This window comes from Lutjanus erythropterus, chromosome 1 (genome assembly GCF_056507025.1).
Source record: "Lutjanus erythropterus isolate fLutEry1 chromosome 1, fLutEry1.hap2, whole genome shotgun sequence".
Classification (NCBI taxonomy): domain Eukaryota; kingdom Metazoa; phylum Chordata; class Actinopteri; order Lutjaniformes; family Lutjanidae; genus Lutjanus; species Lutjanus erythropterus.
The window spans coordinates 17,447,482-17,463,702 of NC_139317.1; the positions used below are offsets into that span (position 1 = coordinate 17,447,482).

At 38.2% G+C, this 16,221-nt stretch overlaps 1 protein-coding gene across 4 annotated transcripts; it reads right to left on the reverse strand.

The window, feature by feature from the left end:
- Positions 1-1,990: 1,990 nt before the first annotated feature.
- Positions 1,991-15,866, reverse strand: tgfbrap1 (transforming growth factor, beta receptor associated protein 1). 4 transcript variants are annotated; one of them, XM_084715149.1, is made up of 13 exons: positions 15,634-15,866; positions 13,266-13,976; positions 12,192-12,386; positions 10,411-10,565; positions 10,137-10,219; positions 8,713-8,893; positions 8,453-8,613; positions 7,876-7,933; positions 7,637-7,780; positions 5,756-5,899; positions 4,526-4,685; positions 3,766-4,220; positions 1,991-2,791 (listed from the first exon to the last, which is right to left on the reverse strand). In XM_084715149.1, the coding sequence occupies exons 2-13, from the start codon at positions 13,960-13,962 to the stop codon at positions 2,603-2,605; spliced, it is 2,622 nt and encodes an 873-aa protein (XP_084571275.1). In that variant the 5' UTR covers positions 13,963-13,976; positions 15,634-15,866; the 3' UTR covers positions 1,991-2,602. The 4 variants fall into 4 exon arrangements, with proteins under 4 accessions (XP_084571275.1, XP_084571266.1, XP_084571284.1 ...); XM_084715140.1 differs by having other exon boundaries at positions 13,266-13,981; XM_084715158.1 differs by having other exon boundaries at positions 15,525-15,866.
- Between the last annotated feature and the right edge of the window lie 355 nt (positions 15,867-16,221).

The window sequence follows — 16,221 nt, forward strand, 5'->3', positions numbered from 1 at the left end:
TCACCTCCAGCAGACATTTAGGAATATGTCCCCGATTTAACTGTGCACACGCAATTTAGTTACACAAACACATTATGCACCTGCAATTAGTCATGTCTATCTGGGAGAAACATTTACGAGGTCCAAGCTGCACTTTATTGTTATCCAACACGTATACGACATTTGGAAAGCACTAAAGGACAAAGCAGTGTTCTGCGATGACAAGCCTGTAAAGAATTTCAGGGCTTTGTTGTGATAGAATATGGCCGACTTCAGTTTCTGTCTGTTTTTTGAGAGGGATGTCATGATGAAAAGGTTAAAGCTATAACTCCAGCACTCTGGAGGAGGCAGTTATGAAAGCTGAGATGCATGAAACCACATGTTGTTCTTGGGCCATCAAAGCTGTGGATGATAAAGGTTTTCTCACAATTTCTAAACATTAAAGAAATCAAACTGTGTAGGGGTCATGTGCAGTGAACTGTCATGCATCATGAGTTGACCATTTTCTTTGACAGTCCTTCATTAATTTTGTTAGGACTGCAGGAAGTCATCCTTGTCCACATTAACTGTTTAATGTGGAGGTTTCATGCTAATGCTGCACAGTCAGAGCATTGAATATGGAATAATTTATCATTTTCACTCCAATGATGTGTCCTTTTAACCAGGACCAGCATACATGTTAATGGATTGTGGTGTGGTGTAGATGAAATAAAAATGGGAACAGGTTTTCACATTTATCCATTTAAAAAACATATGCAGGGCATTTAGTAGAATACCAGTAAAGAATACCATACCAAGTAATCACCATAATGTTCCACCTGTGGTTCATTTTGTTTGTTTTAAATGTTTTAAACATTACTGCCATCCTGTGGTGAAAATGGTAACTGCATGTTTTACATGTAAGCTGTGAAAAAAAAACTGAATTAACCCCAAACAGTATTAACAGATGACTTACAATCATCTCCTCTTTTATTGTAACATACTTATGAAAATCGCAAATGTTTTTTCATATCATTGCAAATTACCTCCTTATTCTACGTGGCCCTCCTAAATGTTACTGCAGTTTGCCAACAGCACATTTTGACTGGGACTGACATTTGTTTTGTGGCATTTGTGCTGTGAAGTAGGAGTCAAATTAACCATCTATAATACAATCACTGTATGGACTTTAGCCAGACAAACAAAATGGATCTGTGACAGCAGTCAGGCAGTGAAGATCCTTCATGATTTATTTAATTTGTTGCTCAAAACCAGACCAAAATGATTAAGTTTAATTTCACATGGTTTTATGATAGTCTTTGTACAGTATTTCTCCCTTATATCTGAGCCATAACATTAGCTGTTGCAATGTTTCTACTGACGCTCTCAGTAGTTGCTGATTTTTGCACTTTACAGAAGGTCAGTCTATGAAGTAGATGGTTAATGGTTAATCATTATTATGAGTTTAAGTCATAATTATGAAATAAGAGGTCAATTACATGATAAATAGTCAATTGTGAGATAAAAAAAAGTCAGAAATTATCTCAAATTTTTTCTCTCGTTTTTACATTTAATGTCAATTTCTGCTTCTTTTTTTCTCAGAATTATGACTTTAACTCAACTTTGACTTTTTAGCTCATAATTTCAACTTTTTAATCTGATGATTCTGATTTTTTTTAGCTTATAATTATGATTTGCCATGAAGATGTTTTTTTCTTTCTCTGCTTGAAATGGGCTTCATATTAATCTGATTGGTTCTTGATGCAGAGTATGGAGTCGCCAGTTAAACTTATTGATGATTAGTGAAGCAATATATAAATTCATGTAGTGTTTTGCACTGTTGTTGCTACACAGATGATACACCGAAACAATGTCTCTAACCTCGATCACAGGAAATCAAAATGTGCCATGATCAAACTATTGTCACCAACTGAAACACTGAATTTAACATCCATTGCCCTTATGGCTGAGGGGGAAAAATAAAGCAGCAGTGAGAACAGATCTCAGAGAGTAAAAGACAGACATAAAAGACTCTGTTGCCATCAGTACTGATGAGTCTTTGTAGTATTTCACATTAAAACCTAACACTGCAATGTGCAGGTCAGGACAACATTAATACAATACCCATATGAGGTGATTAGACCAGAACCGTAAGAGTGGTAATACTATGCATGCTTCAGAAATATTTGCAACAGGTTTCAAATATTGTGTGTTCTGTAGTTCAAGCACTTTCTCAAATTTAAAACTGTTCAAGCAAAGACGATGACCGGCACAGCACTGAACCCACAGATAAGCACAGGAGCCTGTCTTTAATAATATGTTGAAATGGATTAAAGGGCTGGGTGACTTAGCTGTTGTTTTGTTACTTCTATAAAAACTTGCAGTCTGCAAGTGTGGTGTAACTGCGGCACAGGAATAAATAGATGAAATCATCTGTTTCTCCCTTGCACTCTCACACATACATACACACTTGCACAGCTTTCTTTGTGTTTCTCATCAGCTCCATAGTAGATTTTACTATGGCGACGGGTGTTCTGTGCTTATTGTTATCCCCACAGTCCTCTGCCATCCAAAAACTCAGCACGTCCTGCTTTAGTTTGGTGCCTCTGATCACAGATCACATGGTAGTTTGAGGAGTAAAGTCTCACGTGTGGTTGCTGCTATTAGTTAACTGTCTCTTTGTGGGAGAGTCTCTTACTCTCTGGGCGACACAGTGGGTGTGGACGGGCACTCCACCTGGCAGACACACCACGTCAGGCTCGCTGAAGGTGTTGTGGCACAGGTGACATCCCTTCTTATCGGACACAAAGATCGGTTTCTTCCGCTCTTTCAGCTGTGGAGAGAAGACATAAAATTACAAACACTTAAAGTAGTAATGAGCATGAAGACAAACCATAACAGGTGTTCATCGCTACAGCTGGTAAATATGGAGTTAATTTTTATTTATTTATGTATAGCCTATTTTATATATTACTTAACTTAATGCTGTGTAGCTTGTGAATTTCCCTCTGAGAACCAATAAATATGTATTAAATATAAGCAATATTTTTTATTTTCACTTTAGAATTTTAGAGGTTACTGACATTTATCCAATGTTGTTGGGTTTTTTGTCCTTGGAGGCACTAAAAAAAAAGATTTATAAATGATACAACAATAAGTCACTCAATAGGTTAAGGTTCTATGGTTCTATGGATGAAAAACATAACAAGAATTATGAATTTGTGAAAGGATTCTGATCCACATACTTATTGGGACATACTTGCTACTTTTCTATCTCAGTTCATAGCAAGAGTGAAAGCTCCAGGACTTAAGTTGAGTAGTTTATGCAGAAGTTAAAATTTGAACTGAATTTTAAATTTTACAGATGGTTCGAGTTGAGGGATGCTACTAATGATTATTTTCATTATCAATCAATACACCACTTACTTTCTTAATTTACTGGTTAAACTGTCAATAAAATGTCAGGAAATGTCCGTGTCTATGAAGATGTATTGAAATGTCTTGCAAAACTGACCAACAGCCCAAAACCCGATTATATTCAGTTAACTATCATGTGATAATGAAAAGCATCAAATCCTCACATTTCAGAGGCAGGAATCAGCAAATGTTTAGCATTTTTCTTATGGAAAAAAATAATACAAACACCGATAACAAAAATAGCTACTGATTAAATAGACTAATATTTGCATCTGTGCTTCATTTGTTCATTATTTGATTGATTTACTCAGGTCTCTTTTCTCCAGCTTTAACTATAGCTGTGTAGTTTGTTCTATCATTTTCTTGATTTTCTTGTTGTGTGCTTCTCACCCTGTCGTGCAGCAGTTGAAGGTTTTCAGAGTAGGACAGCCCGAGAGCAATCTGGGAGGTGCGGCAGGCGTGCATGCTGGCCCTGACAGCTCGACCCAGAAAAGGCCGCAGCAGCTGCAGTGACCAGGACTCAGGGAGGATGCGCAGGACGCGGACTGCATCGAACACCTCGCCGTGCCGATTTAGAAGGTCCACTGCTGCCATCTCCAGGTCTCCACCGCCACCTCCTGCTGCTGCTGTCTGGTTCCCATCCAGATAAACCCCCAAGAGCAGGTGAAATAGCCGCTGTCTGTAAGCAGAATCCCGAGAAGACGAGGCCCACATACAGAAGGCCTCTGCAGACGGGAAGTCTCTGAGCTTGTGCACCAATATGTGCAATGCTTTATCATGCTCCTCTAGTTTTCCATGTAGTGTTGCACGCTCTAGCAGCAGTTGCTCAGAGTTCTCCATCTTACCTGATAAGAGCAGAAGGACATCAAACAGACAGAGTCAAAACCTGCAGCCATTTTGTAACAAAGTGCTGAGAATCATCATCCTTACATTCGGAGCTGCCCTTAGTCTGCATTTATGGTGCCACAATCTGTCATATACATCTGTACTACAACTGAAATGTCTTTACAACTAAACAAATCTTATTTAAATCTTCAAAGAGTTCGTTAAAATGCTGCAAATTAGTATTCATCAAAGTTTACACAAAAATAGAAAGATCTGAAAAAATAAGACATTCAAGCGTAGTGGTGTCGTCAGATTTGTGTCTCACCTAACAGAAACTGTACACGGTATAGGTTGGACTCCCTGAGCAGGGCTTGGAGCCTCTCTCTCGCTCTGGTGAGCTTCTCTTCATCTGCTGGCGACTCCGACAGCAAAGACAAAACCCTCTCCAGGTACAAAACAGCCAGGTGTGTGTGGAACTTCTCTTTCTGAATGCACAAACATGGAAGAAAACAATATGAATTCAATTAACTTTCCATTAAGAAAACAGTTATCCTGTTTACATTGCAAACTGCAATATTCAGATATTAACTTGCAATTTACTAGTACTAGTACAGTGGAGTGTCTCAGCCTGTGTCTCAGTAACCAACAGATCGGACTGCGATTGTACAGAGCAGCTTCTAAGTGTGAAGCATGGTGCAGCTGAAAAACAGCACTGTTCTGAGTGAAAATATCTTTGTTATAAGAAGTTTTAAAAATTCATGCAAACATTCATCCATTCCTCACATACTTGTGTAACAGGACTCCTGAGAGGAGCCAGACGGAGATTGAGTTTGTACAAACACTTTAAAAGGCTACCTAATTCACCTACTGTATCCCACAGGTCAAAACTGTAGGAGGAAGTCAATGAACAGCGCTGCTAACCACTGACCCTCTGTGTCTCATGTGACCAGTTTCATATTTACAGTGTGGTCAATAATGAAGTTGCAGTAAATCTAAACATTTCCATGATGAGAATACAATTCAGTACTTTGGAGAACTGATACTGCAGGGACTTTCTTCTAATGACAGTTGGTACCCCGCAGGAAGGTCAGTATTTGGGTCAACTACAACACAGCATCTCTGGGGCGAGCACAGATTCTGTTCCTCTGGTTGATGTCTGTGTTCTTCATTCTCTATTAACTCCACTCACTATTTTGATATCAGAAATTTAATTGGTCTTATTGACATTTTAGATTTTTTTCTAATTAGATATTGAGTTTATAAAGTGACTTTGTTGTTCTAAATATTGCTGTTGCTTCTCTAGGAACATTTAGTTATATGTAAAATCTAAAATCAATCTTATCTAATCCTGCTCTGAATTTATTCTATTTTTTAAAATAATATATTTAAAAAGCAATTAATTGATAAAGACAAAGAATCGATAACACTGTCAATAATGAACCAAACCAATAAGGGCTATTGATGAGAAGTAGGATCAATAAAATCCTAAGGATGCCCATCCCTGACTCTGTCACATTTGTCATTAACAGCTGGTCATTTTATCCTTTTATTGTACCTGTATCCTTCTCTCCAGCACCAGGTGTTCCAAGTAGAGAAGCAGCGCCTTGCTGTGTTTTCCCAGGTATGTGATGACATCATCACGGTTCAATTCTGACTGATCTTTACTGCCAGGCCTCTTAGTAAAGATGTGGACACCTATCTATGAACAAAAGAAGAAAGGCAAGGTTGAAATGATGCTAAAAATGATGCCAATAACATGACATGAGGATGAAAACATGCAGAACATAAAGATACCCAAAAACCCACAGTTTCACAAGAAAAGACCACGTACTGCAAAACCAAATCAACCAAATCAAACCACATGTTAACGGAGCTGAATTCCAGTATAAATGAGGAGTTCAGTAAGAACTAAGTACCTTCCTTATTTAATAAGGAAGTGAAGAAATGGCTTGCGAGAAATGCAAGCTGACTCTTCAGCCATATGGACATCTTATTTTGCATGTCTGTTCAATGGTCCAATACAACTACAAGAGAACTGCTGCTTGTTTTAACTATTCTATAATTACGCTTATGTACTATGGTTATACATGCCTTTCTTTTGATTTTTATGGCGCCTTTATCATCTGACCAGGGACTACTAATGAAAACAAACCCTCTCCGGCTCACTATTATTCAAAGGAGAGTCTTCTTTAATTAATAATTAAAATTTTGATAAAATAAAATAAAAAAATATATATTCAATTAGTTTACACTGTGAAACCGGTTAAAAAAATAACTTGATGCCAAGTTAATGATCTGTAGAGACTATCCCTCTTATTTACTTTCTTTGTCTATATTATTTGCTGCTTATCATTATTATACACTATCTGGCCAATAAAAATCACCACCTGGATTTAACTAAGCAAAGAGGTAAATTATTTATAACAAGTTATTTAACCCTAACTGATGCAGTGAGTAGCTTCTCATTTCTTAAACAACCATGTCAGAAGACATATCCTCTGGAAAAAATGTTACTGTTTCAGAAGGGTCAAATTCTTGGCCTGTCCAACACATTATTAAAACCTGGAAGGATAGTGGTGAACCATCATTTTGACCATCATCATTGAGAATCTTTGGGATGTGCTGGAGAAGACTTAATGCAGCGGTCCGACTCTCCCATCATTAATACAAGATCTTGGTGAAAAATTAATGTAACTCTGGACAGAAATAAATGTTGTGACATTGCATAAGCTTATTGAAACAATGCCATGGAGAATGCGTGCTGTAATCAACACTAAAGGCAGTCCAACGAAATATTAGAGTGTGTGACTTTTTTTTTTTGTCCAGGCAGTGTATTTCTTTTTATATATTTTTCTTTATCTTCTTTCTTCAGTTATTGTCATTTTATGTTTTTTGTTACTGCTGTTACTGGCTCTTTGGAACTGCCTGACTGAGTGTTTGTATACGATAAAAACTATTCTTGTTTTACATTTGTTGTGGAAGGAAAAAAATTGAAAGGATACAGAGGAGAGGAAGAAAAGGCAAAAAAGGGGAAGGTAGGAAAGATTAAATGTAGCTGAAGGTTGTAAAAAAAAATGTTTTTACAGAAGAGAGCAGCAAGGGTAGAATTAAATTATTTTCTTTTTGTAATTACCTTGAGAAGCCATCAGGCTTTTTATAAATATGAATTTATATATATGAATAAGGTTCAATTTTATTTATTCTCTCATTGTTTTGTTACTTATTTAGGTTGTAAGCCACCTAACATGAGTTAAGAGAATGTATGTTTGTAACTTTATCAGCATGTAAAGGTTTCTCTGACTGTGGTGTTGTTTGCTCTGGTTTTTGTTTCGCTTATTTCTGATTATTTACATCATGTTTTTTTAAATTAAAAAAAAAAACTTTTCCTGACAGCACTGTTGTATTCTTGAGGTCATCTAAAGTCCTGGTAACCTACAGTGGGATCTCTCCGCAGGGCCCAGTCTGCATATTTCCATACAAGGTCCAGACTGGAACAGGAGCAGAGAAAGTCCACGATGTACTCATAAAGGTCAGATCTCGTGGAATCCTGCAGATCCCCATCTACGACGCGAATCCACAACTGTCAGAAAAATGAAGGGAATACATTAAACACCATCATGTTGGTGTTGATTTTACTGTGAGAAGCAATAATAGACTCATTTTAGGCATACATACCTGAAGTGCTGCTGAATCCTGACCATTATAATGATAGAGCAGCCCGAGTGCAAAATATCTAGAAGAGGAGAGGGGAAAAAAAGACTGAATGAAGCAAAGCCTCCCTCCAGATTATATTTTGTACAAAGTAATTAAATTGGCTTGACTAAACTGGACACAGTAATAAAACTTTGGGCTGGTAATTAAGAGCGAGGGGCAAGGGACAGAATTTACCCAACAAAGTCCTGTCTCAGTCAGTCCCTGTAGGAATTTGCAAATTTTGTGGCTGCAATAATTAAAATTACACTCCCACAGTGTCCACAACAGTGTTCATATTTCTGCTAATTACCGCAGTTTTAAGCATGAGACATGATCAAACTGGGATTATGAATTTACCCTAATTACTCTATATCAAACAGCTTTATTACATACATTAAAATGTGACATCTAATTAGTTTTGATGCTGTTAAATATTAACTGCATTTGTGTGTCCCTTCCGATAAATCTTAATATTAAAAGTAAAAAATGTCTGTGTGTGTTATAATGCAACTTGTTTTTAGAAAGAGAACTTTAAACCCATAATTGGTATCATACACACTTGTGGTATTTCTCCAGCCAGGGGACGCTGTCTGCTAGAAGGCAGGAATTGTCTGAAGCCAGCAAGTCTAGAAGGCTGTCATGATCCTGCTCAGCATACAGCTTTAACAGTGCAGTGTCCACGTCCTCTCTGCAGCCATTGACCACCTCTGTGCTTCGTACCTGTGAGTGGACATGAGGAAAAACTGTATATCATGCATATACAGTATGACAAGAACTTCTGACAAGTGTAAATAAATCTTTTTTTTTTTCTCCATTTACCTCTCCCAAGTAACTAATAAGGAATTTCTTGCATCGCAGGACTTTTTCCTGGTCACCCTGAGCCAGATGGTTGAGATCTGCGAACTCATGGAGAGGAGGATGACAGCGTGTGAAAGAAGAGGAGGCTGGCAGCAGCAATGGGTAGAGAGATATCAGCTCCCGCACATCCAGCTGACCCTTCCTGCAAATATTAAGGTAGGGTGATAAAAAAAAAAATGCTAAGGACTGAGGCAATCAAGAAACAAAGGCCAGAAACTAGAGGAACAGTCATATGATGGGTTTTCACTGCATGGTACAACTTGGCTTGATTCAATGCACTTTGGACACAAGGTACTTTTCTCAGTTTCATTTTCCACTGTGGCTGGTATTAACTCGATGTAGGCAGGTTCTTAGCTGACTGTCATAGTGACACTGTTTGAAACTCCTGTCATAAAAACAGGAACAATCCTTTCTTTTTGAAAACCTTTCATTGGCATCGAAACAGAGAAACGTCTGCAGTTCATCAGTTGACCATGTCATTGTTTTGTGGGCTTCCATTTTTAAAAAACTAGGTTTAATGAATAAAAATAATTGTGGTCAGTGTGCAGGATGTGTTTCACTCAGCTCTCTTGGAACCTCGACTGAAATGACACTATAACAATGCTAGGTAATAAATATTCAAAACTTTTGACAATGAAAAAACAAAAAAGAACTGTTTCCAGCGTGTCAGGCTGTACCATGCAGTATAAATACAGCAACAGAATGCACACACTTAATAGCTGCAAATCTCAACATTTGTTAAAGCTTTATACTAGACAATAGAGAAATACACATTACTAATTAAAAATAAATTTTTAAATTCATAAAGGATCCAGATTCACGCCAAAAACAAATCCGAAGTTACTTTGCCTTTGGCCAAACTTTCAAACAGGAAAAGACACAGGAATCAAAACATTACCTCCATGGCAGAGTCATCTATAAAATCATGAAGTAGTAATTACACAGAGTTGCACTAAAGTGCGGATTAGAAGCAGTTTAGACTACTTATGGGATAGCAACTTCGATCAAGTAACCAAAATTGGCTGTTCAGTAAAAGTGGTGTTCCTAAAGTCCTGAAAGTTTATTTATTCTACAAAAGGTCTTTGCCGTGGAAAAGAAGCTTGGGTAACAAGGAATTAACAGGCTAAGAAAAGACAGATAGATGGGAATTAGAAAACATTAATTGGATGACCTGATGGGTAACATGATTGCTGTTTGTGACACTTCATTCCAACATGTCTTTTTTTTATTTATTTCAACTCTAACCAGCCACAGTTCAACATGTACTGGTATGTGAGGATAGTTAAACAGAAACTGTAAGACTCAAGGTACAGACAGTTAATCCTAAAATTATCAAACACAAGACTTAAATCCTACAATCATCAAACAGTGACTCAGACTCTTACCTGAAATGTTCTTTTGCTTCTAGAAACTGAAGTTGACCAAACTGTATGAAACCGGCCTGCTGGAGGATTCTTTTGTGCAAAATCTGTACATGCAGAAGGTGACAACATGAGACAATTATGCTTAGTTTAGAAAAAGACACTCAGCTCAGATTAATAGTTTACACCTTACCTTAGTGCAGGCAAAGTTATTATCATTTCACTGGTGTTATCACTATCAGAGTAAGGCCCATCATGCACAAAATATCATAAAAGTCAAAAGAACACAGTTTATTACCTGGAATTTGTCTTTGGGAATATTTCTCTGTGCTCCCTCTGTGAGGATCAGTGCCTCCTCCACTCTGTGACTGGCCAGTAAGTCCTGGATCTGTCTCTCCAGCGGCAGGGGAACCAGGACATACACAGCCTTAGTGGACGCCAAAATGACCTTTCCTAAAACACATGACACTCACAGGTCAGAACATGTCCTGTTTATACAGAACCAACAGACTCTGCTTTAATTTTAATCCTGCGCCTTTCACAATATCCTTTAATCAGGTTTTAGTCCTGAAAAGAGACAGCTTCGTGTGTTTTTCATGTGTTTTCAAAACAGATGTAACAAATAACATCAAAACTTTCTTACAAAGTTTGCAGCTTCAGCTCAAAACTTGGTTTAGTTTCTGAGCAACCATAAACAGGGTGTAAAATTAAAATTTCTGTCCACCATTCAAATTTTACCAGCCACTGAATAGAGTACCATTGTTTTTTTAGCAGGTGAGTGAATCCAATCTACCAGTCACTTTGTGCCCAGACTATAATACTAAAATCCAAAGATTCTCTGCAGTAGGAACATGTTGTTAGTGTTTAAAATCCCATTAAGAATCAAGGCCCCAGTGTTCAGCTCTACACATCTTTCAGCCACTTTAATTAAAGATTTTGCTAAAAGGTTTTAGTTTTTCAGCCCAGCAAGCAATGACTCCTTCTATCGCTGAAGTTTTAATAACCAAGGCTTACTTTTCAGGAAACTGTGTGCACAGAGGAAGCACTTGACAGTTAAAGACATGGTTTTTTTTATAGGACTAACAAATTTAAGGGTTTAACTTTACTGATTTTACACATCAAAGTCTGTTTTTGAGTCCTAGGGAGTATGGCATTCACAACTACTGCCAACTACTCTCAAAAAGTAGTCGACAAGTCGCGGGAGATGTATCATATATTTTTTTCACCTAATAACAATGATCGGTTCTTGTCAAAACAGTCTCAAATACAGTCAGTAATGGATTAACTAGTGTAGGCAGGAGCAGCTTGTGGTAGGTGAAATAGCAGAGTTCTCGATTAGCTCTAAGTGTATGTTAACCAATGAGCAACAATCTGATTGGACAAAACCCCCAGCAAGCTCATCTGAGCTGAAGATACTATCTAACTGCAGTAACATATCTGCTTTTTTGCAATGAGAGCAATAATGTTTTCTTCTCTAAATACCTTAAATTTGTGCAGATCAACGAGTAATCTACAACAATGCACAGTGGTTTTGATATTCAACTGGTCTACGAAATCCCGAGTGGGGTGTACCAGTGGCTGTGTGAAAAGCATGTTTGAAGTCTTTTGTTGTGATGTCAGAGGGAACTGGATAAAGTCTGAGAAATTGACTCAATGTCATTTGAGTCAGTGTCTGTTTTGGGCTACAACCTGAGGGTGTGGGATTCAGAAATGAGACCTCTGTAGCCTGTTCCACATATCTGCTTCAGTCTAGAGATTCAATCCTACATTAGCCTCTATACACCAAAATCTCAGATTGAATTATCGGTTGACAGGTTGTGGTCATTGTAGGTTAATGTAGGCACCTCAGGGTTTTTATTAACATGGAAGAAAATGTATGTGAAGAAAATGTCACTGGTTCTGCTGCATTTTGATTCCTATTGTTGCCCATAAATCGGACAATGTTACAGGAGCACAGTGCTAAAAATTGCATAAATGCAGCTTCAACTAGATAATCAATCCATCTTCTAATTTTTTGATAAATAGGTGGCTTTATTAGACATAGACATTTATTAGACACATGAAAATATGTGAGGATACCTTCAAAGTCTTGCAGAATGTGTCCGTCCCTGAAGGAAAGGGTCTGTTTCAGCTGTTGGTCCAACATGCTGTGGATGGTGATGAAGCTCTCATCCAAAGCCACCACGTACGGAAAACACACAGCTGCACCAATCACACTCTCCGACCAGTTGACTGGAGCCCGTTGAGAGACCCCCTCTGCATTGGCAAACATTCCTGGTGGAAGATGCGGGGAGACAATGTTGAGGATTAACTGGAATATGTCTTAAGTCAAGACAATTGTTTATTAAATGTAACAATTATGGGCTGCAAAAAGTTTTGAAAATTAATAGACTCCATGATAAATACTGTACATTGATCCAAAAAACAGTATATTAAATAATGGTAAAAAATTTAATAGAGTTGTCCAAACACTGTTTTTTTCCCCTCCTGATACCAATACCTGGACTTTGCGGATCAGTTAATACCAAACTGTGTAATACTAACCCTGGATGGATGTGATATGATTGTTATCATTGTTGTATGGCCTGGGACAGGTAAAAAAACACTAGTAGTACACTACTTGGAAGTAGCAGGGTCCTGTTTTAGGGTTAATAAATTAAGTGATATCAGATCCATGCAGAGACTTACATACTTGCCAGTCCAGCATTTTAGACTGTATCTGAACACTAAAATAGAATACACCTGAAACTGTTAAAGATGGTTACACAATCAAATCTAGGGAGGAAATAAAAGACTTTTTATAATGCCAAATAGAATGAAATTAACGACTGCTGTTTCTACAAGCCCATATAAAGACTGATGGATAGACTTACCATTTGAAAAAATGAAAAAATAATCAAGTTTCTGATAAGAGTATAAGTATCGGCATTGATAAGCAGTATTAGTATCGATTTATGTATCAATAAATCCCAACAACACCCATCCCAACCAACAGCCCACAACCACATACAAAAAGACTTTTAACTATTGTTAGCGTCTATAGTAGACAAGAAAAAATAATGAAGACCTTTGTAAATAAAGCTGAGACTTTTAAATAACTTCATTTTAAGACTTTGAAAGACCTCCAGATACCCTGTTTTTGTCTCGACTTACCCAGACCACCAGGTGCTGCTAACAGGAACTCCTCCCTTCCAATCCTCTTCACAATGGGTCTCCTCTCCTCGCTGTTGTAAGGGAAGAGGTCCTGGGAGGCTCCTGTGTTGTAGTTCAGAATCATGTACTGTGTGGCGAGTGCCAGACACAGGAAGTAACCATCCAGACTGACAGCACAAGGCTGCTCAGGAGTGCTCACTTCTTTGACCAGCTGCACTCTGTCCTCATACACCATGAAAATCTGCACTGTCCGCCGCTTGGAGGAGAGCACACCCATCTCCACACAGAACGGATCACCGTTCACCGGGTTCTCATTAATACAGAACGCCGTCACGCCTCTGATCTTCGCTCCACCTCCTGCCGCCGAGGGCACATTCTCCAGTGTCACCATGTCAACAAGGAACACTACTCCATCACAGAGCACAATCAGACGCTCCAAAGCAGAGGCAGCACGAAGCTCAGCGACTGGTTTCTTCAGGCCCAGATATTTGTGCAGCAGCTTCTGAGCCGAGTAAGTCAGTTTTCCTTTTGCTGAAGTGACCTCGTCCAGCAGGAAGTGGTGGATGAAGCAGTCATTGGTTCCCAAATACAAGTGCTTTCCACAACATTCAATGCACTCTATGTTGATGCGAGCCTTGTCACCCATGAGGAGATCTCGCTCCACAGCGGGGACAAGCTCAAAAGCCTTCACACTCATCTCGGCCACGGCATCTACACTAGATGATACAAAACAGACGGGCGTCAACAAAACTGCAGACAGATTACACAGCAAAACATTTTCTGTGATACATTATTAATCCACTGGCAGCACTAGGCGTGTCACCTCATTCACAACAAACTCTGCATCTTTACTGCTTTTAGCCAGGTCAGATTTTTCTTCGATTCTGATTGGGTTACCTCTGAATAACAACACAAGTGGGCTTGAAAATGTAAAACATTCCCAACATCCTAAGGTTTTTGAGTGTTAGTTGGATCAAACACCTTGAACTGTGACAGACACAGACTGACATTTTATAAACCCAACAATTAATCATCATATTAATAAAAAGAAAATACTTGTTAGAAACCTTAAAGGTTATATTCTGTGCAATCTGTCATGAACTTTTAATTAAATGTTTTCTGAAAATCTGCCAGACTTATCGGTCTGTTCAACGTGACAGATGTCTAGTAGATTACAGCCCATGTTTACATTTCAGGCATATGACTCAGCTAAGGGTTTGTTGTACACTTGCTGTCAACATTTAATAAGATGTTATCTTATATGTCATGGCTAGGGCTACAACTAAGAAATATTTTCATTATTGTTAATTGCATAATTGTTTAGTACATAAAACGTCAAAAATGGACATGAAAAATGAAAAATTGTCATCACAATTTGTCAGAATCCAAAATTTAAATGGCTTCTTTAGTCCAACCAACAGTCAAATGACTGACAAGATTAACTGAATATGATTGACTAATCAAATTATCAGCTAATCGCTGGATCTCTAATTCTGTCACTTATGGATATAGCCCATGCTGTATTGTGTTTACTTTTTTGTATGTGTGTTTTATTATTTCTTGTATGTAATGCAAGAGTTATACACCCTACATACTGTATGGGCTGGACACAGGGGGTGTGTGACACTTGAACAAAAGAAATACTTATGGCTTTAAATATTTAAATTGATAGTTCAATTTAAATTCCTTAGCAATAAATATTACAGTTCTTAAAAAGTCCGACTTGTTAACTCCTTCCCTACCATACTGTTATTCACATCCTTACTAGAATTTGCTGTGTAATGTCTTGAAGCGAAATTAGACCTGTTAATAAATAAGTATTCATTCTGAGTCTAGGTCGAGTTACTTTTCAACAATTTTGGAAAACATTAGCTGACACACTCTCATGTAGCGTTGCTCAAGTGGTGATAGCTAATGACGTTAGCTATCGTTAGCTAGCTTGTACCACCCAGGCTGAATCTAACAGCGGTTGCAAAACAAAGTTTACTGATCACCACTGGCTGTTTGAAGGTGGGCTATTTTGTTGGTAGGTTAATTTAGATTAAGCATGCGTGCAAGTCGTGTTGGTTTTTAATTGAGTAGGTAGCTTCTGGGCCAACTAGCTAAGCTAACGTTAGCTTCAACAGACTTCTCCAGTAATGCCAATGCTAGCAAGCTAACAAACGCTAAGCTATCTTTTCAGTAAGTCTACAGAATGGTTTATTGATGGTGTGTTCAATAAGCTGCACTGTTATAACAATCTCTCTGAAATAAAAGCACCTAGCAGTTAGTTTCCACCCGGCCTCTCCTCCCTTGAGATGATGCTCTCTGCGCACCGACTCCCTCCCGAGTTTCTCCCGGAGCTGCCCCGTTAGCAAAGCACACCTACCGCTACAGACAGCGGTCAGGACGACAGGCCGAATCACCACCAGGAGGCAAGCGCCACTACTCCAAAAACAGCGGACACGACATGTATATACAGCCAAACATTAATATACCCATGGTGCTCGGGCGGCACCGCACTGACAGGAGAAAAATATGGCTTGAATGGTGGCGTTGTCGCTTCCTTATCCAGTACGAAACGCCGCCCATTTGCACTGAAAACTCCTGGTGGTTGCAGGTGATGCAGGGGTGCGTTCAAGACCATCCAGCGAGGCGAAAAAGTTGTTAGACATTTCTCAACACATTTAGACTGAGTCGATAATATGTTATTACAATAGTTATATAGCAACTGTGGCATGTTTAATAATCTGCCTAACATCAAATTTATTTTCAGTAAATCTGAGCCATCATTAATGTTATTAATTCTACTTGTGTTTTTCCTGTGAAGAAAGGTCAAAATGCCTGCTGTGAAAAAGGTCTTTTTATATGAATTTGTTGTATTGTTACATTTGTCTTTACCATACAATGTTACTGATATGTCAGCTTATTAATTCATTTTGTATTTAACTTCCATTTCATGTTTTATTGGTCATAT

Excerpts from the sequence above, each read along its gene's own strand:
- tgfbrap1 (XM_084715149.1), bottom strand. The coding sequence starts at position 13,962 with ATGAGTGTGAAGGCTTTTGAGCTTGTCCCCGCTGTGGAGCGAGATCTC. Across the intron at positions 8,894-10,136 it reads GAAGCAAAAGAACATTTCAG|GAAGGGTCAGCTGGATGTGC; the intron begins GTAAGAGTCTGA and ends TAATATTTGCAG. Across the intron at positions 8,614-8,712 it reads TTATTAGTTACTTGGGAGAG|GTACGAAGCACAGAGGTGGT; the intron begins GTAAATGGAGAA and ends GTCCACTCACAG.